The sequence below is a fragment of the Lepidothrix coronata genome, unplaced genomic scaffold, assembly GCF_001604755.1.
Source record: "Lepidothrix coronata isolate B3197 unplaced genomic scaffold, Lepidothrix_coronata-1.0 Scaffold124, whole genome shotgun sequence".
In the NCBI taxonomy this organism is placed as follows: domain Eukaryota; kingdom Metazoa; phylum Chordata; class Aves; order Passeriformes; family Pipridae; genus Lepidothrix; species Lepidothrix coronata.
The window spans coordinates 2,600,018-2,625,875 of record NW_016690304.1 but is presented as its reverse complement, the minus strand read 5'-3'; the positions used below and the strand labels follow the sequence as shown (position 1 = coordinate 2,625,875).

Here is a 25,858-nt window from a genome sequence, read left to right as displayed (position 1 = left end):
TTCATATTCAAGTTTCAAAATGCATCAGAAAGGGAAGAAGAAATTGGAAAAAAAAAAATCCAGCGTTTTTAGAATCAGAAAGGTCAAACCCAGTATCATATCTGCAGCTGTCAACATTTCTGGCAATTGTTTAGGTTTTCTGCAATGTCTCTGTTGAGCACAGTGCATAGGGCTTTCCAGGAGGCACTTAGGCTTGTCCTCAACTCTTGGGAAAAACCAAACCCAAATGCACCCTCTCAATGCTGGTGCCTGGTGAGAGCACCCTAATGCCTGGTAACATCAGGTGAGAAAGTTAGTGCTGGCAGCTTTTCTCTCATTTTTTTTGCAGTTACTCACACTTTTTTCCCCATATATCTTCACCTGGGTTTGAAGTGTTTCATATACCAACATCCCTTTTTTTCAAGTCCATCTTTCGACATGAAGAAAACAGTCAAACAGATCTCAATGCTTACACAAGTCAAAGGAACCAATCTCCAAACAAATTGCTGGAACATTTTTTCTTCCTGCTTGTGTCCAATTGCCTTCAAAAGAAATTATTCACTTCTTCCTTTAATAGGTTACATTCCTTAAAATTAAGTTTGCTTCAGAATCAGGGAAACTTTATTTTGCTCTATTTGATCACTACATCTTTTATATATTTGGGAAGGGCCTGTTACAATAGGCTTTTTTCCCAATAATATAAAACTCACATTCCAAAGGTGGACAAACTTGTCCAGAAAATACGGAATAAGTCCTTTATAGAGGAAAACTCTCAAGCCTTTTCACATTCTGTAATATACCTGAGAAGTCTCTAATGGAACAGCAACTGCTCTGTGAGTTATTGAAGCAAGTTTTATAGTCACTGTTAATGCAGCTTTCTCCAGCCAATTTGTATTCTTTGGGGGTTACACTCAGGAAAAGCCTCCTACTACCACAGCAACCAGCCTATGTTAACAGCTCCAGCTGTAGGAACCTAATTTACTGATTTCACACAGGAAAGTGTTGACTGCACTAACAGCTGAAAGTCATCTAGTTTCCAGAATTTCACCTCAGACTAAAAAAAAAAAAATCAAAAATTACATAAATGGGCTGTTACTTCTTTGGGATAAAGGCAAGATATTTCAGGAAGATCCTTTGTCAGCCCTGGTAATTTAGAGAAGTATGCCCCATGAGTGCATACTGTTTAGGGAAACAGTAATAAACTTGCATTGCAAAGCTAAACAGAACATCTTGTATAGATATACTAACACACAAAGGAATTCAGCAGCCAGCTTTATGTGTATAGCTTTGTGGGGTTTTTTTAAATACTTGCTGATATGAAGTGCTCTCAAGCTGTTTTCTTCTGTAACTTTTGTAATAGTTCATTTGCACCTTCAAATCTTACCATTCTCCCTGCTGACACTTCATCCTTTTACCTTGAAGTGTTTACACCCTTAACAGAGTTTCTCTAGTTACTTCTCTTTTATGACCCATTCTTAAAAGCCATCAGCAATTTTAATGTTGCCCAGGTTACACTCATGTCTGACAGCACACCATGCTTCCTCTGGCAGATTGACGATCAACAGAAGACATTAAAATCAAGATGCTTAAGAACAGGACTTCTAACTTGAAGGAAAAAAATTAAGCAGGTTGGGGAAGCTCTATCAATATCAGTTCTTCCTGATTTTTTTTGCTGTTAAATATGTTTGGGTTTGTAAACACATTTTAAATATTTATCAATTGAAATAGATTCTCAATGCTGAAATTAGGTAAGTTACTCTCATAGCAGTGGTTGCTGAAAAGATTATTTCCAGTGCTCTTAAAATACTGATATACAGCAAGCTCTCTTTTGGGACAGTTGTACAAATTACCCTCAGGTGTCATGCCTTTGGACTGCAGGCATTGCAAAGGTTTGTTTCCACTTTAGACTTGGTTCTGTTCTTTGCTAATTAGCGATCTGAAGTAACAGCTACCTAGTTGTCTGCTCATTGGTCCCAAACCATATCCAAAACCAGCAGAAGTAGAGCTTTCCCCACATGAGACTCAAGACTCTGAGCTTTGTTTTTCCCTTCTTCCTCCACAAAGATTATGGCTTGCACATTGGGAGTACTCAAGCAAGTCTCAGTTCCTTGCCAGTGCAGTATCTCGAGCTCTCTTTGTCAGCAGGAGACAGGAGTGCTACTTCCTGAGGTGAGGTGAGCAAGGAGCCAAAGGTGAGCACTGCACAGGTAGCATCCTCACCGACAGGGCGCAGTCCTGCAGCAGGAGAGGCAGAGCTGGGTGCTGGGGACAGGCTCCAACCTCAGTCACAGCAAGGGCACAAAGCAGGTCTAGAGTCCATCAGGAGAGGCAAGTGAGGAACAGCAGGAGCAAAGGCCCAAAACCAGCCTAAGGTTCATCTAGCAACCAGATCCAGACAACAACCAAGGCCAGAGCCAGGACTCAAAACAAGCATACCTACAACAGAGCTTAGACAGAGAAGAGGGGTCTGGCCAGGGCTGAGCTTAAATGAAGTTACTGGGCTCAGGGACTCCACCCTGGGCCTGGGGGCAGAGGACCCAGGTGAGGCTGGTCAGAGCCATTAACTAACACTTGTTGGCACCCTCAGGACCCTGAAAGTCCCTACCCAAAGCCTGTCTGCGAGGTCTTTAAGGAACCAGAAATATTCAACTCATCTGAGTCATTGAATCTGCAGATACAGTGGTGCCAAATTTCTCTAGCTATGCAGGCCTCTTCCTTTCTTTCAGGTGCAGGGAAGAGGTGTGAACTACGTGACCTCTGGTGTCACGTGGCTTACTGCAAAAGTGCTGTAGACCTGAAGCATCCAAAAATGTTGGGTTTGTACATGCACGTCTGTCTTCCCAGATGCAGTGTTTACCAGCAAGGCACAACACAATCATTCTGCACTCCTGCTTTAGATTGCTCATGCACAGTCATGCATGAGCCAAGATGTAAGGGCCAAGATTTCCGGTAAAAATAGGTCCACTGCAGGTCAGGAACATCTAATAGGAAATATTTAGAATGAATGCAGTGGGCCTTTATAATGGGTATCCAAAGATGAAATCATAGCCCCTTCTGGCCTTACTTCAAGTAAAATGGTGTTCACACTTAAACTCTCTGTGTTCGACTGCTTACAAATGTTTACCTGTTCTCAGTGCCAATCAGGCAGATAGATACTATCTATAGAACCAGGGCCAAGGAAGACTAAATGAGTAAGTCATTGTCAAAACCACAATTGAAATTCAAGAGTTTCTGCATTAAACTCATGTTGTTCAAGACTTTTCTCTTTCAGATACTGCCAACTAACAATGCTGTGGGTGATTTATCTGATCATCTGTATTACAAACCCAAAGGCATTAACAGTGGTTGGCCTGTGTTCAGCTGGGCTTGCAGGCACAGCACACAGGTTCCTGGGTCACAGCCCGAGAGCAGGCTGGTCACCATGTCACCCTGGAGTCCAAAATAACAAATGTGAGGGAGGCTTTGCAAGGTAGATGCTTTAATCCATGCTTTGTTATCGCACAAGGAGACAGCCCTAATGTCTCAGCATCAGGTTTCCACTATGGGGGAGGCAAAGCTAGTCCAGATAGGCCTGGTTAGATCAAATCTGTCCCTTTAAAAGCAGCTTAGGTGTCTTTGCAGTGCAATTCCCAGAGGTTTTGGTTTGTGGAGGGCTTAAATTCAGCAGCAGTCTAACCTTTCTTAGTTTGGATTGGTGTGCCTGTTGCAGAGTCTGATCCAGATGACTCTGCAGGACTGATTTAGAGACAGCATACCCGAATAGTTCTGTTTCCAGGGTCAAGGCCCTGAGGGCACTAATAGGCCTTAATGGGCCTGACCAGCTGCACCTGGAGTCTCCACCCACAGCCGGTGCCCACCGGACCCACCACTCTATTGAAGCTCAGCCGTGGCTCAGCTGTGGGCTGTGTTTAGTGAGAGCCTGGGTTTGGCTCCGTTAAGTAATTAGGGACATGCTTTGTTATTCACTTGGATTGTATGTAAATTTGCTTATCTCCTGGGTCTCTAGACCTGCTTCTGACCTACAGATTGGGTTCTTAGTTCAGCCTCAGACCTGCCTCCTCTCTTGGAAGCTGTTTTATTACCTGGACTTGTGCTGGATGTGGATGCTGCCCCTGGGCCTGTCATGTTTACCTTGAGTGTGTACAGTGGGGCTGGGTGCTGCTGAGGGAGGTCCTTGTCCTGTTGGCTGTTTTGTGGGGCTCCCTGTCTCTCAGGGAGCAGCTGCCCCTCACAGCTCCCTGATCTTTACCACAGACTTGGGCTTTGCCAGAACTGCCTGTAATGCAGAACTACTCACAGGTTTGTGCACTATGTTACTTGGTACAATGTTGTTCAGTTTTGTTCCTTCTGTAGGCAGGTACTAATGTGCATTTTATTCTGGATAAAAACACAGGAAGGGTAGCACTGTGTCGGACCAAAGGTCCACAAGCTTAAAACTTTACTCCTGAAAATAGGCAGTAGCATGTACATAGGGAAGGAGTAGCATACAAGGCTAGCATACGAGGCTATTTCCTCACTGCACTCTTTCAGCTTCAAGTGTAGCTAAAATAGTACTTCTGTATTAATTGGCTTTTGATTAAACTTTCTTCCATTGATTTTGCTTTAAAAAAACCCTATCTCTAAAGACTTCTGCCTTTTCAATCTGCTGCAGCAGTGAGTTCCATGGTTTGGTAACATGCTGCACAAAGAAGTTGCTGTATTCTGTTCTGATATCTGAGGATATCAATTGCTTTGATATCCTCTACTTTAGAGAAATGGTGAGTATCACTCACTGATGGCACTTCCCTGCTTTTGTTTTTACAGTATATTGGTTGGGATTTTAGTGAGACTGATGCCCTTCCAGGGTGGAAATACTGGTGTTCATTGTGGCTTTGGCTACCCTTGCTACATTTTTCTATGTCTTTCAAGTTTGTCTTTGCAGCTTTTGAGCAGACCAGAAGTTGGTGTTATGCTCGAGATGTGAGCAGACAACAGATCTGGGCTAAATGACGAGGGTGTTGGGATGTTTCCTGTTCTGTTCTCCTCTTCTTTTGGTAATGGTTCCGAACACTCCACTTGAGCACACAGCCCAGCTTCCCTGGGTACCTGTCACAGTACCAGGATCTCCATTTTGCATGGTAGGAGCTATGTCAGAGGATGTCACTTTCATGTTGCCCTTCGTGTGCCTGGTTTACATTTAGTGAAAAGATTTCATCCACTATTGTGTTGCCTAGACAGTCATTACTGTGAGATCTTTCTCTAAATGGTTATACTCAGCTTGTGTTAGTAGGCTGAGTATCTTCCTGGTGCCAGGAAAGATTGTCACCTGGTGCTACTCGCTTCCCAGGACATTTCTTGATGTTGAAAAAGACCACAAGCACCATTTCTTGATGTTGAAAAAGACCACAAGCACGTTATGTGAAAATAGACAGTTGTTAGTTCTCCTTTGTTTCCTTGCCTTTAGCACGTTTTTAATGGAGCTGTGATTGAACATGTTGGTGTTTGGGTGCTCCTATTAACCTGCTTACTCTAAACAAACCTTAGCTCCCACTGCTTGTTGCTTTCCCCCAAGTTCCTCATTTCTTGTTCTGTGTTTTGTTCAAGACCACAACTTCCAACTTATTACTCTCTTCCCGAGAAACACACTCAGCTTATGTGGGGTTTTATCATCCAGTACCTGTTCCTTCAACTTCTGCCTCATTCAGCACTTTCAGAGCAATAGCTCTTTTGTCTCTCAAATCACCTGTTATTTTATCTAGTAAAATAGCTTGTGTTACCTCATCTTTTAGCAGGGCAAGTCTTTGGGATGACAGTCTTGATGTCCAGCCCCATAGAAAAGCAGCCTTTTCAGATTGAGGAGTGGAGGGTATGGTTACACCCAGCAAAGAGAGCTGATGCATTGCTGGAATCGTCTGCCAGTGAGAGCTGATGAGGCAAGTGTTCAAAATTCAGGAGTCTGTGGTGTAGGTTTCACCTCGTTGCATCTGAAGTGTCTGAGCTTGACTGAGATTCCCAGACTATTCTCTCACTACAAGGACATACAGGAGAGGAGAGAAGTGATGGAGGTACAAATTAGTGAAGAGCTACCTTGCCCAAGGCCACTGAATGGCAGCAGTGACAAGGAGCTGTGCAGACTTGTACCACTGCTTCTCCTTTAACACATGTCACTTAAACCAGCCAAACAACTGGTATTTAAAGCATCTCTAGGAATGGATGTGGACAGTACTACTCCTTTTATGCAGCAGAAAAGCCTCTCTGCAGGCTCGAATTTGAATGGGTTGGTTCACACTTGAAGTGCTTTATATTGCAACAGCTACAGACTTAATAATAATGAAGCCATTCTAAAAAAGTACTGCTTGGGTATATTGTTTCACAGATCCTATTTCCAACATCTGTTTTTTAGTCTGTTAGGTTTGGTGGCCTGTTTTCCACTCTGACAAAGGGCTGTAGTGATAAGGAGTGGTGGAAGAAGGCTAGGCTGACTCTTCCTCTTACTATAACATTTTACTTGCCTGATTCCTTCTGGGAAGGAGCCGCAAATATCATCAGTGGCTCTTAATGGATGAGGTGGGGGATGGGGAGAGAGCAAGGCTCATTATATTTTTCCTCCTTGCAGGAGGGAGAGAGTGGCTCGGCAGCTCTTCCTCCTCTGCCAGCATCTCCCCCATGGTTCAGCGTGTGCTTGCTCCGCGCGTGGGATGGCCGGGCCCTGATGGACGCCGGTGTTTGAAGGTCCTCCTGGATGGCACATGTAAGGACAAGAGGGTTTGGCCCCGGGCGAGCCCCTCGCCCGTCACGGCTCACCAGTCTTCCCTCTTCCCGCCTACAAAGAACAGGGATGATTTCAGAGAGTGCCACCTCTGTGGCTGATCGGGAGGTGTGCGGCGCCAAACCGCAGCCTCCGCAAGTAACGGAATAATTCTCCTTTTCTCTCGTTACCCTCATTTTATTTATTTCGTTGTTGCTGCTGTCAAATAACCCGCGGCGTTCTCAGCCTGGCACGCCCACGGCGGCTCTCGTGGGCAGCCCTGCGGGCACCGCGCAGTGCCCGGGGCCGTGCCGGGTCCCCCCGCGGCGCGGGGGCGTGGGTGGGGTGCGGGGGGCGGCGAATCCCGCTCCGGCCGCGGGGATCCAGGGCGCGTTTTGCCGCCTGCCGGGAGGGCTCGGTGCGGCGAGCGCCCCGCCGGGCCGCCCCCTCCCCGCTCCCTCCCGGAGGGTCCGGCCAGGGGCGCCGCCGCCGCCCAGAGCACGTTTCGCGGCCAGGGGCTCCTCTCCCGCCTGGGCTCGTCGCGCCATGGGAGCCGCCGGCCCGCGGGGGCCCGGGCCGTGACCCGAGCCATGCCAGCATCGCCCCTTCCTGTGAGCCGCGGGCTGGCCGCGCCGCAGCCCTGGTACGTGTGCGGGACGGGTCCCGGGGCTGCCGCGGGCGGGGGCGGACGGCGGGGATCTCTACTTTCGGACCCCCCTCCTTTTTTTTTTTTTCTTTTTGTTTGTGATTACCTCTGTTTCTCCTCTCTTTCCCCCCTCCCGTAGCCGCCTGGCTCATTGCAAAGTTGAGCTGGGGTGGAGCGGCGAGGGGGAGGCAGAGGCACCCCCGCGGCCGGGCTCGGAGCCCCGCGGGTCGGGCCGTTCCGAGACGGGCGGGCTGGGGGTTATTCAAATGCAAAACGCAGTTTGTTGGCCGAAAAAGCGAAAAAGTCCGGTCTCCCTGGCTGTGCTGGAGCGTGTTTGCGCTGCAGCAGCCAGAGCCTGCCTGGAAAAACCCGCCAGGCAAGAGAAGCTGCCTGCAGCCTGCGCGGAGGGCAGGGAACAATTAAAAGGGTCCCTGTCCGGCCGTAGGGCCCCCGGCCAGCCGGAAAAACCCCGCAGCCCACCCCCACCATAACAGCGGCGAGCGAGGGCCGTGCAGCAGCATCCCCCTGTGGAGGTGCCGCTGGTGTGCGGGGCCGGGGGAGCATCCCCGGAGTGGCTCCCCGCCTTCGCCACGGTGGGCGCTGCGGGTCCCCGGTGCCGCTGCTGGGGTCGGTCCCATTGTCTGCAGCCCCGGGGAGGGCTCCCAGGGCTGAGGGGGCACGGCCAGCGGCGGGGCCGGGCCACGAGGAGCCGCTGCCTCGCACCCAGGAGGGCCCTGCCTGCCCCTTCCCTCCTTGGGGTCCGCCTGCCTGTACTAAAGGAACCAGAGCCCGGCGGGGCTGTAGCCCCCCGGGGTGCTCCTGGGCCCTGAGTGCCTGTCCAGCTGCTCTTGGAGCTGGGGGAGAAGAGGTGGTGGTGTTATGGCAACTGGAGGTTTGGTGCTGGCGGGGATGATCCCTGCCGTGCCCGTGATGGAGCCGGGGAGAAGGATGTGGGTCGCCGAAGAGGTAAGGAAGAGGGCTGAGGCGGCTGCTGGGACGCAGGAGCAGCTGACCTTACAAAGGTCTGGCTGCTGGCGGCCGAGCAGTGCCTCGGGCTGCCTTTGCGGAGGGACCAGGCGCAGCAGCAGTCAAAGGAGTCGCGCCAATCGTGTGCCCAGCCTGTCCTACGCTCAGCCAGCCTATCCTGCTGCACCCCAACGATATTTAAAGAGCAACGTAGTCCGCATCACTTGTATCTCGGCCTATGTAGCAGCTGCCCAGGGTGGTGAGATGCTATTCCTTTAAGGAGAGGGGGATGTGCGATGGGCATCTGGAGCAAGGCACGAGCACACTGATATCGGTGCATACCCTGGAGTGAGGAGGGCGAACAGTCTGGCCAGGGGGGCTGCACCAGCGTGGGTCTGGCCAAAGAGCTCTTGTTCTAGAAACTATAATACAGTGATGTCAAAAGTGGGCAAAGATTGCAGTGTTAGATATTTAAACATGGCCAAGCAGACTTCTAGGGTAAAGGTCTCTTTAAAATTTAAAGACAATAGAAAAACTTGTGAAAATAATAATTAAAAAGGCAGTATTATTATTTCCAAATAATAATAGTTCTTCCCAGCTGTGTCAGTGCTTTTTAAGGTACTCTTGTGGAGAGGCAGAAGGTTATCCTGTGCCAGGAATTGGGAAGACTTCATCTTTAGTCTTTCCTGGGCCAAATGGGGCAAGTAGCCTGGTGGACCCTAACTGTAAAGGAGAAGAAAGCTGGTTTGTGCTTTTCAGAGGCAGTTTCTCCAGCAGCACAAGGAGGGGTGGTGGTTGCTCTTGGGATGAGACACAGTCCCTCTGGACAAGAGGGGTTTGTTGTGAGCAGGCTGGGTTGCACAAAGCAGGTAGTCGGGGAAGAATTCAAGGTGAGATGTACCAATGAACTTTGATATTTATGGCTTCTGTAAGACCTAATTCTTCCCTGTGTAGTAATTCAAAATCCCCACTGATAGTTTTATTATGACTGGCATGGGACCCTGGCTGTTAAAGCTGGCCTAAGCACTTCCGTCCTGCTTTCTGTTTCCAGATACTTAGAATTTCAAAACACCTTTCAGGCTGAAATTTTCCAGGCTTAATCTTTGCCTGAAGGTTCTTCCTTCCACCTCCCCCTTCTTTTAACTGAGTTTGAGATAAGGTGATTCAGTTAGTGGTGTTGATTTTTTTTTTTTTAAAGAAAAGGCAACCCCCCCTGAAGAACGGAGTCACGATATCAAAAAGAAATGCAGTGCTTTAAACAGCATAAATGTGGAATTAGAGAGGCATATGATTAGCCAGGGTGTTCTGTTTGTTTTGCTTGCTTTTTTTGTATTCAAAAGTACCTGGAGTGTTCTGTTGGAAGGAGCTTTCCTTTGGTGAGGCTTTAGAACTGACTTTATATCTCTTTAGTGTTCCCTTTGGCTGCACTGCACAGAGGTTAAAGCAAGCCCGTGCTCCTGCCTGGCTGAAGGGAGGATACTTGCACATGTGGTGTGAGTCTTCACAATGGATTTTTGGTGCAAGTTGTTTGTCTGAGGCTTAATCTGGTTTTGTGGTTTAAGTGTGTGTGCTTCCGTGCCACACTTCTTTTTTTATAAGTGTTCCAACAGAGCCTTCCCTAAACCAGGAGGGCTCTTTTTTTGTGGTATTTTTTTGTCTGTGTGACTCAGTGTGCAGGCTCCCAGGTGCATGAAGTCATGACACCTCGGAATCCTAACCGGGCCATCTCTTGCTGAATTCACAGCGGGGAGGGGCCCTGCCTTGTCCTCCGGGCACGGGGGTGCCTTCAGGGCCGGCATTACGATCAAGGCCGTGGTGCTCGGTCTGCTCAGCGTCATCCTGTGGTACTGATGTCAGCGAGGAAAGGATTGTGTGCCTTTGTCTGTGAGAGGCTGAGGTGGCGTCCTGCAGTGCCTGTCCCACGTCTGTAGTTATGCTGTTGGAAAGTGTTGGTTTAAGTAGAGGTTTAATATATCTGGTTGGCTTAAGAGTGGCCCAGTCCTGTAAAGCAAAGCAGAAAATCTCTATGTAGTGAAATGGGTGGGGAGGCCTCTGTAGAAGACTGTGTATGAAATAACTCATGGTTCTGAGCAGGCAGATGAGAAGTTTCATTTTTATTTTTTAACCAAAAGCAAGTGGGTATTCAAGGATTAAAGAAGAGGGAAAGGGAAAATTAAAGCTAATTCTCTCCTCCTAACTCATTTCCCTTTTCAAATACAAAGTGTTGCACCAAGCAATGAGTAGGTGCAGGGAACTAGGCTAAGTGGAAAAGAAGGCTGGCTTTGATGCAGCTGGGAAGAACGTGCAGGTGATAGGACATGATCCTGAAAGACTGAAAAAAGCTTTTGCACCTAGCATGAGGGTCAGATTTTTTTAATGACTCTCTTCTCTGATGTCTTTTGCTTCTTCCTCTAGAGCATTTGCTGCCATAACATGAGGTGCTTTGCAGTTCTAAGTTGTAGATCTGAGCTTGTGGACAACTTCTAAGTCACATTGTGGCCCTTATTGTCTGTCACCTGTGTATTATGGCTTTTTTGAAAACTTCCAGGTCTTGTTTCCCCTAAGGTACAGTTTCAAGGGACTTTTAGAAAGATACCTAAACACTGAAATAAAATGTATGTAATGAGTGCATCTGACTGTTGTGAAACCAGGTGACCAGTGAAGCTGGTGACTGCTAGCTGTGTCATTTTTTTCCCCCATACAGTCCTGTTTGTTCAGGGGTCACCTGCCATCTTTCATGATGCTATAAAAAAGCTCCCACCATTTTTAGGAGGACACATCTTTTATCTCTTGTCCCCCCATCTTCCAACAAGAATCAAGTTACAGAACAGAATCTTGATTGACACTGCCTCTAGAATGAAAACTTGCTTTATTGTTTTTTATTCCTTTGTGTAAAGGAAAAGGTTTTGGTTTTACTTCGTTTGTGGTTTGTTTTTTTTTTTTCTGGAGGCATTCCAGCAGTATGAAGTTAAATTCCCTAATTACTTTGTAGACAAAATTCTCATTATAATTGTTTGGAATTGTGACCAAAACCAAGACTAAAAGATTTAGCCTTTGATTAGCTTTTTAGCAGTATTTGTTGAGGATTATAGCAGTCAGTGGAATTGTTCCACATTTATTACTGTGAAGAAGCAAAACTCAAACAACTGGCCTTAAAACCAGCTTTCATTTCAGCTTTGCACATGAATTAGAAGAGCTAAGTGGGCTCAAGTAACAAACAGCTTTGGGATGCACTGGTGTTTTCTGGGGCAGTTTCTGCAGACCCCCTGGACCTGTCACCCCTCCTAGAGGCGCCTGTGTCCCCTCTCAGGGAGGGCATGGCAGGGCCACCTGCTTTGGCTTTCAGGAGAAAGCATCCACGTGAGTCTGTTTCTCTCCAAGATGATAGAAAAATGCCAACCACGAGCTTCATGTTTTATAATCCTGTTACGTCCACATAGATATTTTGGGAATATAATGAATTCCTTGCTGTGAAATATGACTGATGTGATGCAGCCATTTGTTGTCCTTAAGAAGTGACAGGAGACAATTTGTAACTGCTGCAGATACCAACAGAGTAATTGCCAGTGCTTTAAATGGAAAAGGGAAGGTAGAATATTTTCTAGTGTTGCAGAAGACAAAACTTGAATACCAAGCTTGTAACAACCTAATATTTTGGTCCTGCTTGTGGAAGAGTAAACAAAGAAATAGCAATGTAATTTACTTTTATTAGACAAGTTATTTAAAAGATGTTAGACTGCTTTTGTCTAGCTGTTAAGGTGGTTGTGGCAGACTAGTTTTCATCAAGACTGTGGGCTTTTTTAAAGGGAAGCAGAGATCTTTTGCTGACAGGCATTTCTCCCAAGAGCTTGCAGTCACCTTGCAGGTGAGGTGCTCAGAGTCCCAGACAAATATAGCTAAAGTCAAGTATTAACTGAAGGAAAAAGAAGAAAACACAACCCCTCCTCCCAAAATGTTTTTAAATGAACATATAAATATAAATAAACATATATATTTATATAGATTTATAATATTATATAGATTATTATATCTATAAATAGATATAATATATTTATAATATATAAATATAAATAAATATTTTTTAAAAAAATCTCTTAGGGGTCTGTTCAGGTCTCTTCTGAAAAACCTGAAGTCACTCCAGTGACAAAATTAAAACAAAATGCATAAAACTGTTGCCATTGTGCCCCTATATCATCATCTGTGAGTAAGACAAAGCTTTTCACATCTTTTATAACACAGCCAGGCAATTTCCAACAAATATCAGCATTCTTTGCTTAGCAAGCAAAAGGGAAATCTTCAACCGCTGTGTTCATAGCCTCTAATTTTGGCCCTGAAAAGAAGCAATGCTTTGGTGTTGTTAGTTTTCTACACTCTTGCCAGACAGGTGTGTTTCTCAGTGTAAAAAGAAAAAAAACAATCCACTAAATCAAAACCAACCAAACAAAAAAGCCCAGGATGATCTTGCTTCTTCAGTCCTGAAGCAACCATTTTGCAGCTTTCAAATCATGCACTCATGGAATGGTTTGGGTCAGAAGGGACCTTAAAGATTGATGTGTTCCAACCCCCTGCCATGGGCAGGGACACCTCCCACCAGCCCAGGTTGCTCCAAGCTTCGTCCAACCTGGCCTTGGACGCTTCCAGGGATGGGGCAGCCACAGCTTCTCTGGGCAACCTGTGCCAGGGCCTTACCACACTCCCAGGGAAGAATTTATTCCCAATATCCCATCTAAACCTGCACTCCTTCAGCTTGAAGCCATTCCCCCTTGTCCTATCACTATCCAAATGCAGGTAAAGACGTATTATTGTGTACTTGTAATAATTTTTTAAAATTACAAGATTGTTATAAATTAAGCTTCTGGTTGATAATTTTGATGGTCATGCTTCCTAAACTTCCACAACAACAGCAACAACTGCTTATGTCGAGAAGCAATATGAGAAGGCATTATATGCATTCAGTATTCTCAAAAATCCAGTTGCTGTTTCCATTCCAGACCTCCTGTAGTCTCTGGTCATACTCCTTCTGTTCCAGGGCTGATAAAGAGAAAAGCCTTTATCTCTTCAGTCCCACTCCTGATTCACACATTCCCATGTTGCCTGGCCTTTGTTGTTGTTTCCTTGCTCCATAGGCTCAGTTTCCTGGCCTGTCACTGTTGTGTAGCTCAGCCACTAATGGCCACAGATGCTGCTCTCCAGGCCATCTCCATGAGGAGACCACAAGAAACTGGGGGGAGGCTTTTTGCAGGCTGCCACCAGGTATTTCATAGAGCTGCTGATGTGATGCTGATGCCCTTTTTGCTTCATGGAGTGACCAGTAATGGCCATGTCCCCCTTCCCCCATGTGTCTCTGCAGAAGGGTAGGGAAGGAGAGTGCTCGGATTACCTGCAGTGCAGTGTTCTGTTTGATTTACTGTTTCAGTATCTGACCCAACTTTTATAGAGTGCTTCTGTGGGAGCTGCTCAGGTCTCTTCTGTGACCTTTGCCCACAACTATAAACAACTGCATGTGTCTACTTGGTCTCTCCAGGTTGGATGTTTTGCTGTGATGGAGGAGGGCTGCTGTCCAGCTTGTTTATTGTGTGTTTGGTGGGCACTGTTTTCTGATCTGACCTTAGAAGTGTTTTTAGCCTTGTCTTGTACAGCAGTGCTGGCTCTGAAATGGTATTTGTGTGGAAAAAACCTGCTGTCTCAGTAATCATGTTCATCTGATATGTAATAGGAAGATGTGACACAGAATCATCACATCACCTTTAGATAAGATATTTGGTTTATATATTTTAGTACAGAGGATCATTTGGCTTTGTACTGCTGAATAAACAAAAGCCAGGCCTCAAAATGCTCTAAATGAGGTATTTAAAGAGCTTTGGGAGTTCTGTTAGCCATGGTGGGTACTTGGCCAGTGGGCAGCTTGCTTAGGGCTGGGACAAGCAGGAACAAGCTTGATCAAGTGAGCTGGTGGCCCTGTGTGTTGGTTGTGCCAGCCCAGCCCAGCCCATCCCATCCCCTCAGCAGGACAGTGAGCTTCTCTTGGTGCAGGGCTGTTTGGGCTGCACTAGCAGAGCTCTCCACACCTTCAGCACAGCTTGGACCAGGCTGTGGAGAAGTGCAGCCTCTGTAAGATCACCCTGTTGGCTTCAAGGTGGGGTTGAGGTCATGGGAAGGAGTGGTGATGTCAGAAGCCTGGTAGTGCCTTTCTCTTTTCTATTTCCTTTAGAAGCCAAGATTCCCTTTTTTTTTTTTTTAACTTCTATTTTAGCTGAGAATTTTGGCCATCATCCCCATACTTCCTGTTCTTCCCTTTCTTTCCCTCTTCCCATCAGTGAGGTGCAGGTGGCCTGTAGGTGGACATAAGGAATTCAAGGGAATGATGGCAAAGGGAAGGCACCCTCCTGCCTGAGACTAGAGAGCCTCTGGCTCTACCAGCTCCCATTTTTAGGCTGCCCTTGTCTACCCATTTGATCTATTCCAACAGCTAATAAAGGTTTAAAAGCCTTCCAAAGGTTCTTAAAAAGCACTTAAGGTGCTTAAAAATCTGTACTTATGACAATTGCTTTACTTTAAAAAAACAACCCAACCTACCTTGAAGGAAATTGCTTTGGAGGGCAAGGACTGTTGTATCTTCTGAGATGACTGAGTTGTATTTGGGGAATTGGGGACCTGTGCATTGCAGTTATGTTTGGGGGCAAAAGCTTGGGACAGATGTGTGGTGGATTTTTGAAGATAAATATATTGGTCATAACTATGGAGCAGACTCAAGGGAAGGGGTGGTTAATGAACTGTTAATGAAGTTGAGAACTTAGAACTGTCATAAAGCAGTAAATGTGATGCTGCCTGATCATTTGAGCTCCATTTATTTCTTTGTGTTAAAGGCCTTTGCAGTATAGTAATATTTTCAGAGCTTTTGTGTTAATTGAACATAACATCCAATACTGATATTTCTGATTCTTCCTCTCTATTTTTGAATATTAAAAACGGTCAATGTAATACATATGCACCTCTTATTAAATACAATCATATTAATGCTGTTTTGTGTCTTTTTCTGTTTTAGAGTTGGTGCTGTGTCAGCCCAGAGAGCAGCAATGGGAGTGTGCAGTTTTCTGTTGAAAAGGTCTCTCAAGAGCTCATGATTTTTTTTCCGTTTCTCCCCTTAACATTCCTACTGCTCCACAGACATGGCTCACCACGCAAGGCCTTCCAGATCAGTCAAAAAAGAAGAGCTGGGCAAAAGGAAAACTAACCAGGGCAAAAAGAAATCTAGCCAAGTGAGAAAGAAAACTACAAAGACTTCCACAAAAGCTGTTAGTTCTGGAAAAGGCAAAAAGCCAGCGCAAGAAAAAGATGTTAAGAAAAAACAGCAAGAAAAGAAACCAATCATGAGCTCTTCGGGTAGACTTCTCAGGAGCAGTGTAACGAGAACCTTGTCTGGAGCGTCTTGGGTGAGTTTGGAGAAAGCTGACAACATCCTCTTTCACAACCAGGATTCTTTCAACATCAATGGCTTTACAATGTCTCTCCGTAACCGACCCTTCTCCCCTAGATTGTCCCAAACTCCAGTTATTGCAAAACCCAAGAAATCTGCAGTACAAAAAAGGCTGGAAACAAAGGAAAACCATGAGCAAGGAGCCCTGGCAGGAGTAGAAGAGAAAAACGATGAAACAGGCAAAGTAGTTTTGAAACAAGATTTAGCACAAGATGAGTTGGCTGCTCTGCCAGTAGAAGGTTCTCCCTGTAGTGCAGGTGAAGGGCCTGCTCTCCCATGTGCCAGTCAGGACAAGGAGGTAGAAATACCTGGAACAAATGACTCTGTTCCAAACAGTTGGGTAACCGATGGTACAGAAGCATCAGGGGTGAAATCTAAGCATGAAGGCCTGCCCTGTGAGCAGATACCCAGTGGTCTTGACATGGGTAGTTTGGCTGAAGCATTTGTTGAAGGTGCTGTGCTTGTGCTTCCATCTTTTCCTTCCAACTCCATAATCACCTCTGAATCCGAGGTGTGTGGGGAGACTCCCTTCGATGTGGTGCCCAACAGTGAAGAACCTGACCCTGGCTCTGCTGTTACCTCGGACCTCAGCTCAGCAGGACTAGCACAAGAGTCAGTCACTCTTGCCACATCCCACATTGAAGCAGAGTTGGACCTGGTGCTACCTAGTGAAGAACAAGACCCAGATTCTGCAGCTGTTGTTACCTCTGAGTTTCACTCACAAGATTTATTAGAAGATGCAAGGTCACTTGCAGAGTCCTGCTTGAAGGCAGCCTGGGATTTAGAATCTGAGAATAAAGACATTGGTTCAAATTCCAGCTCCGTAGCTGCCACTGAATCAAATTTGCTTTTACATTTTGAAGGTGCAAGCTCACTTGCAGAATCCCCCATGAGACTGGTTGTGGATTTTGTACCCATTCCCAAAGAATTTTACTCAAATTCAGATTTGAGCTGTACAAGAGAAAAGTCAGAGTTTGACACAAAAAACATATTTACAGTATGTGAATCAGTCTCCAACACCTCTTTAAACAATATTGAAGTGGAGGACATAGAACAGCTTGTTAAATGTATCGATGCAGAGACATTAATTTTGAATTCAGGTTATGTCCCCACTTTATCTTCGGATTTAGAAAAAAGTACATTCAGTAAAATATCTGGTGAAAGCTCTGGGCAGTTCTATGAAGGTTTTGTTTCAGAGTTGCCTTCGAGGCTGGAAATCTCTGCTCTTGCCTCAGAAAAAGCCATAAATGCAGATTTGCCAGCTGACTCAAGACTGCAGCATAATGATTATTCATCACAGCTGGGAAGTGTCGGAGTAAGCCTGAATCTGGTTCAGGACAACGTGAGCAACAGCACTGAAGCAGTTGAGGCCTCAGGGCCGTCCTCTCTTAAAAATCCAGCTGGTGGTTGCCCTGTTCCATATTCATCTCTGCTCCCCATGCTGGAGAAGAAGAAGCGAAGGCGCTGTGGAGTCTGTGAGCCGTGTCTGCGGAAGACGAACTGCGAGGAGTGCAGCTGCTGCAGGAAGCGCAAAACCAGCCACCGGATATGTAAGAAGAGAAAATGTGAAGAACTGAAAAAGCCGCCGCCGCCGGTCACGCTGCCCTTCCAGGTGAGCCGGGGGGGAGTGGCAAATCAAGTCACTCTTCGGAGGCTTGAGGTTCATCTTCAAATTCTGCCCTGGGAAATGCTGTCCCCACTGTACAGCTCTAGAGGGTTCAGGGTTACTGTTGGAGCCAACAGGTTGTACAGTAACTTCCCCTTGTCATGTGGAGAGGTGTAGGTTAGAGCGAGCTGCAGTTATTCTTGTTCCTGCTTTGTAAATCCATAGAATCAGAGGTAAGTTTGGCTTTAGCTCTGTGTTCTGGATACTGGCACATTGGCCAAAGAATGAATTAATTGGAGTGCATGAAAAGATGAGAGATTTGAGCACAAAGTGTGGGGAGGAGGGAGATTGAGGGTAGTCCTAGGAGACTGAATTACTAGGGAGAGTGGTGGTATTTCAAAATACTTCAGGCTAAAAAGCAAAGGAAGGCAGGCTGTTTGCTCTTTGCTTCAGTTAAAATAATTTGCTTGTAATGACAGATTTGATGGAAATAAATTTATAAACTTCAGGACAAAACTGTAGCTGCATTTTCCCCTTTCGCATCTTTCTGCCTTTCTAATTGTCTGTTCTTCTGTTTCTCTCATTTCACTTCTCCTGCCTCTCTCCCTTTGTCTTTTACCACATGCCCCATACATACTCTCTTTTTCTGTATTTCTTACTCATTTTTCTGATCCATCAGCCTTTTATAACCCAGGTCATTACTTTTGGAACAAAGAGGAGGGGAAAAGACAGTCTGTATGCCCTTGTGATAACAGCACTGACCTTCTGAGGGATTTCAGTTCAAGATCAGGCTTTAAATCAGGTAAGTAGGGAGTTGAACATAGATTTCCCACATCCCAACTGAATTCCCTGAGCTCTGAGCTGCAGTGTTGGCCTCTGCACTGCCAGGTCCTGCTGGAAGCGTTCTGCTTCACGTGGTCCAATACTACCTGAACCTCAGAGCGGGAGAGCTGTCTTGGGAGTTAAATCACTGGGACATGTGCCTTGGGATGTGGGAAACTGAGGTTCAAGTCTCTGCACCAGTGTGTACTGTGAGTGGAGCAGTTCACACTGGGGAGAATGCACCTGCCAAACCTTTCTCAGTAGCAATTCCATTAAAATGGTGTGTTCTTGCAGCAGGTAGGAATTCCCGTCAGCTGCCGAGATCCAGGAGAGCTCCTGGTTTCACTGCTCTGGCCTGTGCTTACCAGGGTTGGCTGTTCTGGTTGTAAGGTAGGCAAGCAGAATGAAGAGTCCTACAGCTGTGAAGGGATATGGTACGTTCCCCTTTGTGGGGGAAGTATATTTTAAGATATAATGTTTAGGGAAGTAGGCTTAAAGAGACTGGCTCAGAATTCATTCAAAGACTCTGTCTCAACTACTTCTAAATGCTCTTAAAAAAAAGGGGGTGGGAGGGACAGCTGTGTGACTTTACATATTAAAACAACAAAGGTGGTAGAGACTTAGCCAGACTTTTTACAGCAAAAGAGTAGTGACATTATGTCCTTTTGTATATTTAGTCAGTAGGATGGAAGAAGCTCATGGGAGAGAATTGGTGGAGTTGAGGTAGGAAGTGTTCTAAAAGCCATGTTTTAAAAAGGGGTTTGGCAGGGTTGTTGAAAGGAAGCACTCCAGTTTTTCTGTCAACCTTTGTTTTCCAGGCTAAACATACTTCTTTTCTTGTTGCTCAGGCTGACCTTCTCCTTGCAGATTAGCTTTCCTCCTTCACCTTTGTCCTCTCTGGGCACTCCTTTTGCTTTCTTTATGAGAGATTCCTTGTTTTTATTCTTTTCTTTGGCAGCTTTTATTTTGATGTGCTTTTATTTTATTGGACTGGTCACATTCTGTACAGTGGGTTCAGAGCTGCACCAGAGGCCTCCTTCATTTCTCGTTAAATCTTGTATGAAGTTTCAGGGAACTGCATGGAGGAAATTAAGTATTCCTGACATTTAAGAACATGTCAGATATTTTCTTATAAAACTGTATTTGAATGAAACCTGGTGCCTTTTCAGATATTCCTAGAAAGGAGCTTTGCCTCATTTCTGAACTCTAGAAACTGTGCTCTGAGGAAATGAGAGGAAAGTATTTCTATCATGTTACGTGAGCTCTTTAAAGATGTTGAGATCCAGGAGAAGGTGTTGGGGGATGGGAACACTCTGGCACTCTGTTCAGCAGCTATTCTTTAGATAAGATTGCAGGGAATCCCATTGTGTTTTCCCAAACTGGTAGCACTGGGACTTGTGTGACAGTAATGAAGGCAACTGAGGAAAACCCAAAACTGTGGGTCTCTGTCCATGGTATAGAAAGTGAACATAAATAATTAAGAGAAATGGGTTTGGCTTCAGTGTGTTCCTTGCTCAGGAGAGTCATGCATCTTTCTCATGTTGGTGGAATGTGAGCATTTTTTGGAGGTGATTCACTGGGAGGAGAGTGTAGGGGATAGACATGCTCTGCGTGAGCATAGCTTAAATGTTGGTGTTTTGCCTTAAAGGGAATTATCTCTTCTCATTCTAACTAAAAAAATGCAGAACTCCCAGTGAAGTCAGTGAGAGCTCTGCATTAAACGGCTGTATAGCCAGTGCAGGTTTTCCTTGAGAACTTAGGTGGATTTAGACTTCTAGGGAGTAAGGCCTGGCTGGTAGAAGTTGTGCCTGTAAACTGAAGGGCATATTCCAACCCCCCTGCCCATGTGTGCACAGGCATTCCACCCTCAGAGAGTATCAGTTGTGTTTGGAGCTCCTGTTAAGTGACTGTTATTTCCATTAATTCACACATAATCCAGATGAAGATTTGAAAACTATATTGGACCTGAAAAATATCACTTAAGAATAACATCCCCATAAACCTTCAGTGATATTTTACCTTCCTGAATGTAATGGGTTTTGCAGGGATGTGACATCATGAAAGTTTGCATCAAGTATTGTGGGCTCCAGCTCCCAGCCCCTGTGTGTGGCAATATTGTTCCATGTAATGCCCTTCTTCCTGAGGGGTTTGCACTGGGGCTGTTTGGGGAGGAGTTGGTGAAGAAAAATGCTGAAATATAGGAGAGAAAACATTTTTTTTCTTTTTTTTTGCTTATTGAAATGTTTTGAAAGAGCAGCCTAGTAAATGTAAGCGGGGGGAGCTTTAGTTTGTGTGAGGTAATTGTTGGATTTAGTGGGACCTGTAGTCTACAAAGTGACAAAAAAGCATCAGGCCACTGAGTGTAAGTTTGCTGGGTTGCCCAAGGTGTCTCGAGACATCTTCTTTAATAGCTGTAATCTGAGTAACATGGGATATTAAATAACAATAAGGGCCTGCCTGCTTGTGGGTTTTTAACATGCTGCCGAAACCCAGACATATTTAAAAAGGATGCTGCAATTCAAGTTGGTTGGGAACTTTCCAGTCAGCCATTCCTTGAATGGAAAATGCTGATTTAACAGGAAGCTTTCACTATCTGTCTCGATGCAACAGTCTTTGGGGAAAGCTTCCCAAGGTTCCAAATGAAATTCCTGCTTAAAACTTAAAAAGGGGATGAGAATTATTAGAACAGCTTGGTGGTAAGGGCTTTTTGCCTGATGCAGACTGGGGGCTTGAACTTTGGTCTCCCACATTCCATCTGTCTGCTCTTGAATTTTTTAAAGGTTTTGCTCTGCTTTGGAACACAACTAAGTGTTGAAATCCAAAAAAAAACAAAACAAAAAGAAAACGAAAAAAAGCCCCCAAACAAGCAAAAAACAAAAAGCAAAATGGAATTCTCGTTTTTCAGCCAGGCCTAGCTATAATCAAGAAACTTAGACTTCGTGGTATTTATTTTACAACAGACTCTAGAAATGTGGAAGCCACTTGAATTTTAAAATGAGTGCATAGAAACACTCCTGGAGTGTGGCTCTTGAGTTGAAGGGGGGAGCACCCAGCTGGGCGAGTTTGAGGTGTGTGATGAGCAGAGCTGCACAGGGGCAGGGCAGGGAGCTGCAGTAGGGCAGTTTACTCTTGTTTTACACACACACTCTGGGGGTGGAAAATAATTGACTTGTGCTGCTTTACCATTCTGTGATCCTGGGTGTGGACTCTAATGCAGCGTAAATTACAGTGAGATGGATTAGTTTGTGCTCTAGTTATTTTCAGAGGCTGTATTTAACAAGTTCCCTCTTCACTGCTCCTTACTTTCTGTGCTAGTCTTTAAAGCTTTTATGGGGAAATTTTTATTTGAAGAGGTTTCTTTCTTTCCTTGGTATGAGGATGCATCCTAACAGGAGAGGAAAGTACTTGAGTAACAAGGAAACCTGAAATCACTCTCTAGTGCACACACTAAACTGGGGACTAAGTCAGAATACTGGGTCTTAGGTTTCTAAGAAAACAATTCTTTTTCTGGACTGTAAAGCAACTTGAATAGCCAAAACTGCAAAGAAGAATCAGATCACTGAGTGTTCTTTTTTTATTATGCATAAGGACCCTTGCAGACTTGGGGAAAATATTACAAATCAGTACTTTTATTTTACCTGATCCTAAATCCTATTTAATGCATCACTCTGGTGCAACAAATGAGGAGCTTAGATATGAGGTAGCATCAGACAACAGAAGTGGGCAGCAGCTTTTTCTGAACTGATCCTCTGCAGAAGGAGCTGCGTGTCCCTGCCTGGGCATTGGCACCAGTGACCGGCCAGGGAGTGCATTGCGGTTTAGCAGCAGAGGCAGAAAACAGGTTCAGATTGCAGTCTGTAGCTGATGAAAAGATGTTCTTGTTGGGTTTGTTTGTTTGTTTTCTTTTGTTTAGTGTACAGCTGCACGGCCAGCGTTCTGGTTTGGATGTCAGCTGCAGATGGTTTCAGTGAATGCCTCGGTGGCTGCAGCGTTAGATACGCTGTGATTTGTTTGTTGTCCCTAGTTAGCGAACGTCTGTGACCAGGAGGGCTCGGTGTGACCCCTCCGCCCTCCCTCCATCCGTGTTAACGTGGAGCTGTGGGAAAATAATGGCCCTTGCTGTTTCTCTGGTGGGCAGTTCCCGCCGCGATGCCTTTGCAGCAGCTCGGTTCTGTCGGAGCCGTGTCTCTCCTCGGGGCCGTGCGGGCGGGCCCGGGGCTCCCGCTCCCGGACCGGCACTGCCGCGGTTCCCGGGGCTCGGGGCAGCAGGCCGAGGAGTTCCTTGGCTGCGGGCTCGCCCAGGTGAGCGCCGGCTCCTCCCGTCCGCGGGACGCTCCGTGCGGGAGCGCTGCCCGCGGAGCCGCGGCCCGGGCACCGCGGTCCGTGCACGGCGCCGTGCGCGCGCGCGCACGGAGCCACGCGTGCGGGTGCACGGGAGCCGTGTCCTCGCCTGACCCCGAGCCCGGCCGCGCTGCCCGGGGCGGGTGGCCCCGCACCGCCCGGGCCGTGCGCGGGATGGGGAGGGGGGGGAGCGGCCCCGGCTCCGCCTCCGCGGGGCGCGGCGGGTCCGCGCCGGCTCTTGCGGGAGCCCCTTTGTTCGCGCGCGCGGCCGCGGGGGGGCGCTGCGGGGCGCGCGCTCCCGCGGGGGCCGCACGAGGCGCGCGGCCGCCGCTGCGGCAGGAAGCAAAGATGGCGGGGCCGGGCCGGCGCCGTGAGGGGCAGCGCGGGGCGCCCGCGATGTGAGGGCGCCGCGGGGGCGGCGGACGGGCCGCCGGGAGCCGCCGCCGGCCCGCGCGGGGGCCGCGTGTAAAGCACTCCGGGTACTGCAGAAATACCGCTGTTCCTTAATAAAAAAATCGGAGGTGTCTTGCCTGCCTTTGTGACCACAACTTATGTTCTGCAATTTGATGTTTTTTTAGGTTCTAACAGAAAACAAAAGGCCTCAGAGGAGGAAGCAAAGAGTTTTAAAGGTAACCGATGATTGCTTTGATATTTATCCCCTCCCGTTTTGAGCAGCATTTTCGTGTCATACAGCCCAGGAAGCCCAAGGGTTAAAGGCTGGGTAGCGGCGCTTTCCAGCTATTCAGCAGATTAGCTAATTTTAAAAGCACAGAACATGTCCTTTCGCTCCTCTCTCTCTCTCTCCAGCATGTTGTAGACATCTTTGAACCTTTCTGCACAAGTCTGCCTACCAAAAGTTTGCTTTCCATCGCAACAAAGGTTCCCTTTAATTTTCTGTTTCTAGTTTCATAATTCCAGAGGTAACAGGCAAATGTTTTTAGCATACAGGTTTTATGGCATCTGAAATTTTATGGGAGAAGTCAATGTTATAATGCCAGCCAAGTTAACAAAAGTGGAATTTTTATGCTTACCTTACTGTAGCTTTGATTTCCTTTCTTCCATTAAACTTTAGAACACCTCAGCTGAAACTGAAAATTCTGTGTACTTACAACAACCTCCGGTTTCACATGGTAACATGTTCCTTCCACACTCTTTTAAGATGGTTATCCTTCATGATAACAAAAGACTGGTGTTTCAAATGGAAATGTCTTAGTTTTTATAACAAAACACAGACTTGCTACACTCATGGCTAATTTTTTTTAAAAAGAAGTAACAGGTAGCACATCAATACTGCATCTTTCAGTTAATCTTTAGACTATTTGGAATAGAAATAAGTTGTTAATTGTGTTTTTGCAAATAACATGTTGGAGGATGGGTGGTGCAAGTAAGATGGATGGTATGTGTAAGATGAAGGTAAGGAAAATGAGAAAAAATGTATGTTAAAGTTTGCATTAGTCTCTTTTACCAGGTAAATGTAATATAGTTTAGTGTTGTCTTAGTACACTAAAATTTCCAAAGTTACTGGACATAGTGAATTTGATAAATGCCGAATGGTCTGTAGTGTAATTTTACTTGAAAACGTTCCAATATCTTACTAGTTTTGTTGTCACTTTTACGCGTGACAGAAACTTTGGTAAGACAAACCAAAGTTAAGATGAAGTAAGGAGCAGATAACCTTATTTGACTTGCATGTATGCCCAACCTCAAGGGCGTCTGTCTCTTCATGTGGGAATAGTAGTGCAAACCACCTACCTGTATGCTGATAGTAATTGTGGTTGTACAACACTAGCAAGTGCCTTTTGTTCTTGCATTAAGTACATTAATCCATTAAAATGTGAGCATTTTCATTATGTTGTGGGTATGCTTTTAATTACTGCCGCTCTTGTCAGATAGTACGTAGGTGTAGCTCAAACTTGGAGCATTTGCTCATTCTGTTTTGTGCAGTTGATAGCAGGATGCAAAACGAGGGCTGTTGTTTGTAAATGAGCTGTTCAGTTTGTAGCGTGTTGTTGGTGTGACAGGTGTTCTGTCAAAGGGTGCAAAACATGTTTGTTTTGGTCACAGCCACACAGGTTGCGTTGGGTGTCTGTCTGCGGTTGGGGTTCATAGCTGGGTCTTGAGGTTTTCCTCTGGACTCGATCTTGCCACTGTTTGGGATTTGATGGCCCAGCAGGTTGCTATGTAATATGATACTGCCATTCCTCTCCTTTCCAGAAAGCCTTCTGAAGAGTTTTTTCCCCTCTTGCTCTTGAGTGGAAAGGCTTGGCTGGTCCTGGGTGTGTGCATAGTATCCATGTCAGCCGTTGGACTTGGCTTTATTTCTGGTTTGACTTCTCCTTTGCTGAACTGATTCTGCAGTATTTCCTCTTTGGTTTAGGTGCTGTTCTTTCTGTTTGCTAATATTTGTCTTTGTTTGGTGATGCTGAAGAGTATTTCCTAAGAGTTTGTTCACTTGCATCCACTGAATGAGGCACGGTACCTCTCAAGGCATCCCGCTGGATTGGGGTTGGTGGGGTTGGCCTTTGTTTTTGGAGTGGAGGAGGGAGTTTGGGCATCTTAAGTTCACTACAGCTCTGACAGCTGCAGTGAACTTGAAGAAAAGCCGCATAATTTGCAGAATTCTTTACTGGGGCGTTTTTAAAAATGTGACATTTTGATCTGTGACTCTAACCTGGCTTCTGTTCTTGGTGGGACTGCCATGCAAAGGGCTGTTGTCTTACCTGTTGAATTATAACTTAAGTGTTTGATTTAATGATTGTAGTGATTGAGGGCATCTGACCAGTGATGCTTTCAAAATTTCAACACAATATCCTTTTTTTTTCTTTGTATTTTCTTTAAGTAGTGTTCTTAACTTTCTTAAAGGAGGAGTTTGTAGTATTTTCTTCCAGTAATGCATGTAGTTAGTATTTTTTCTAATCCTCTTAAGTTTTGATAGAGACATATTTATTTACTTGGAGAGCTCATGTTCTTTCTAATTGTGCTGCTTAGGACCAGCATATCCACAAATTCTGTACAGGCTCAAAATAAGCAATGGTTTCCTGTTGAAAATAGGTTGAACACATAAAGAAGACTAAAAGTGATATATACTATTATGCTGTATCTTTTGTTTACTATTTACACTTGTGTTTTAATGCTCTTTTCTGGTTATTGGAGGAGTCACTTAGGAAATTCTTCCATGCCATAAATACTGCATTAATTCTCCATGTTTATTTTGAAAGAACGTGTGAAATATTCATCACTTCTAGCAAGCAAGTGCTCATTAAAGAAAGTCTTTGTGAGCTCATAGTAATGGAT

General features: G+C 45.7%; 1 protein-coding gene across 7 annotated transcripts in view; it reads left to right on the top strand.

The window, feature by feature from the left end:
- Nucleotides 1-25,858, top strand: part of TET1 (tet methylcytosine dioxygenase 1) — a 97,577-nt gene that overhangs the window by 19,259 nt on the left and 52,460 nt on the right. For 3 of the 7 annotated variants that reach the window (XM_017825978.1, XM_017825977.1, XM_017825979.1), the window contains 2 exons: nucleotides 15,364-17,407; nucleotides 23,143-23,193. In XM_017825978.1, coding sequence (XP_017681467.1) covers nucleotides 15,488-17,407; nucleotides 23,143-23,193 — 1,971 coding nt within the window. In that variant the 5' untranslated portion in view covers nucleotides 15,364-15,487. Of the gene's footprint in view, nucleotides 1-5,747; nucleotides 5,954-6,574; nucleotides 6,890-15,363; nucleotides 17,408-23,142; nucleotides 23,194-25,858 lie in introns of those variants that run through there. The other 4 variants (XM_017825980.1, XR_001876592.1, XR_001876588.1 and 1 more) reach the window with 4 other exon arrangements.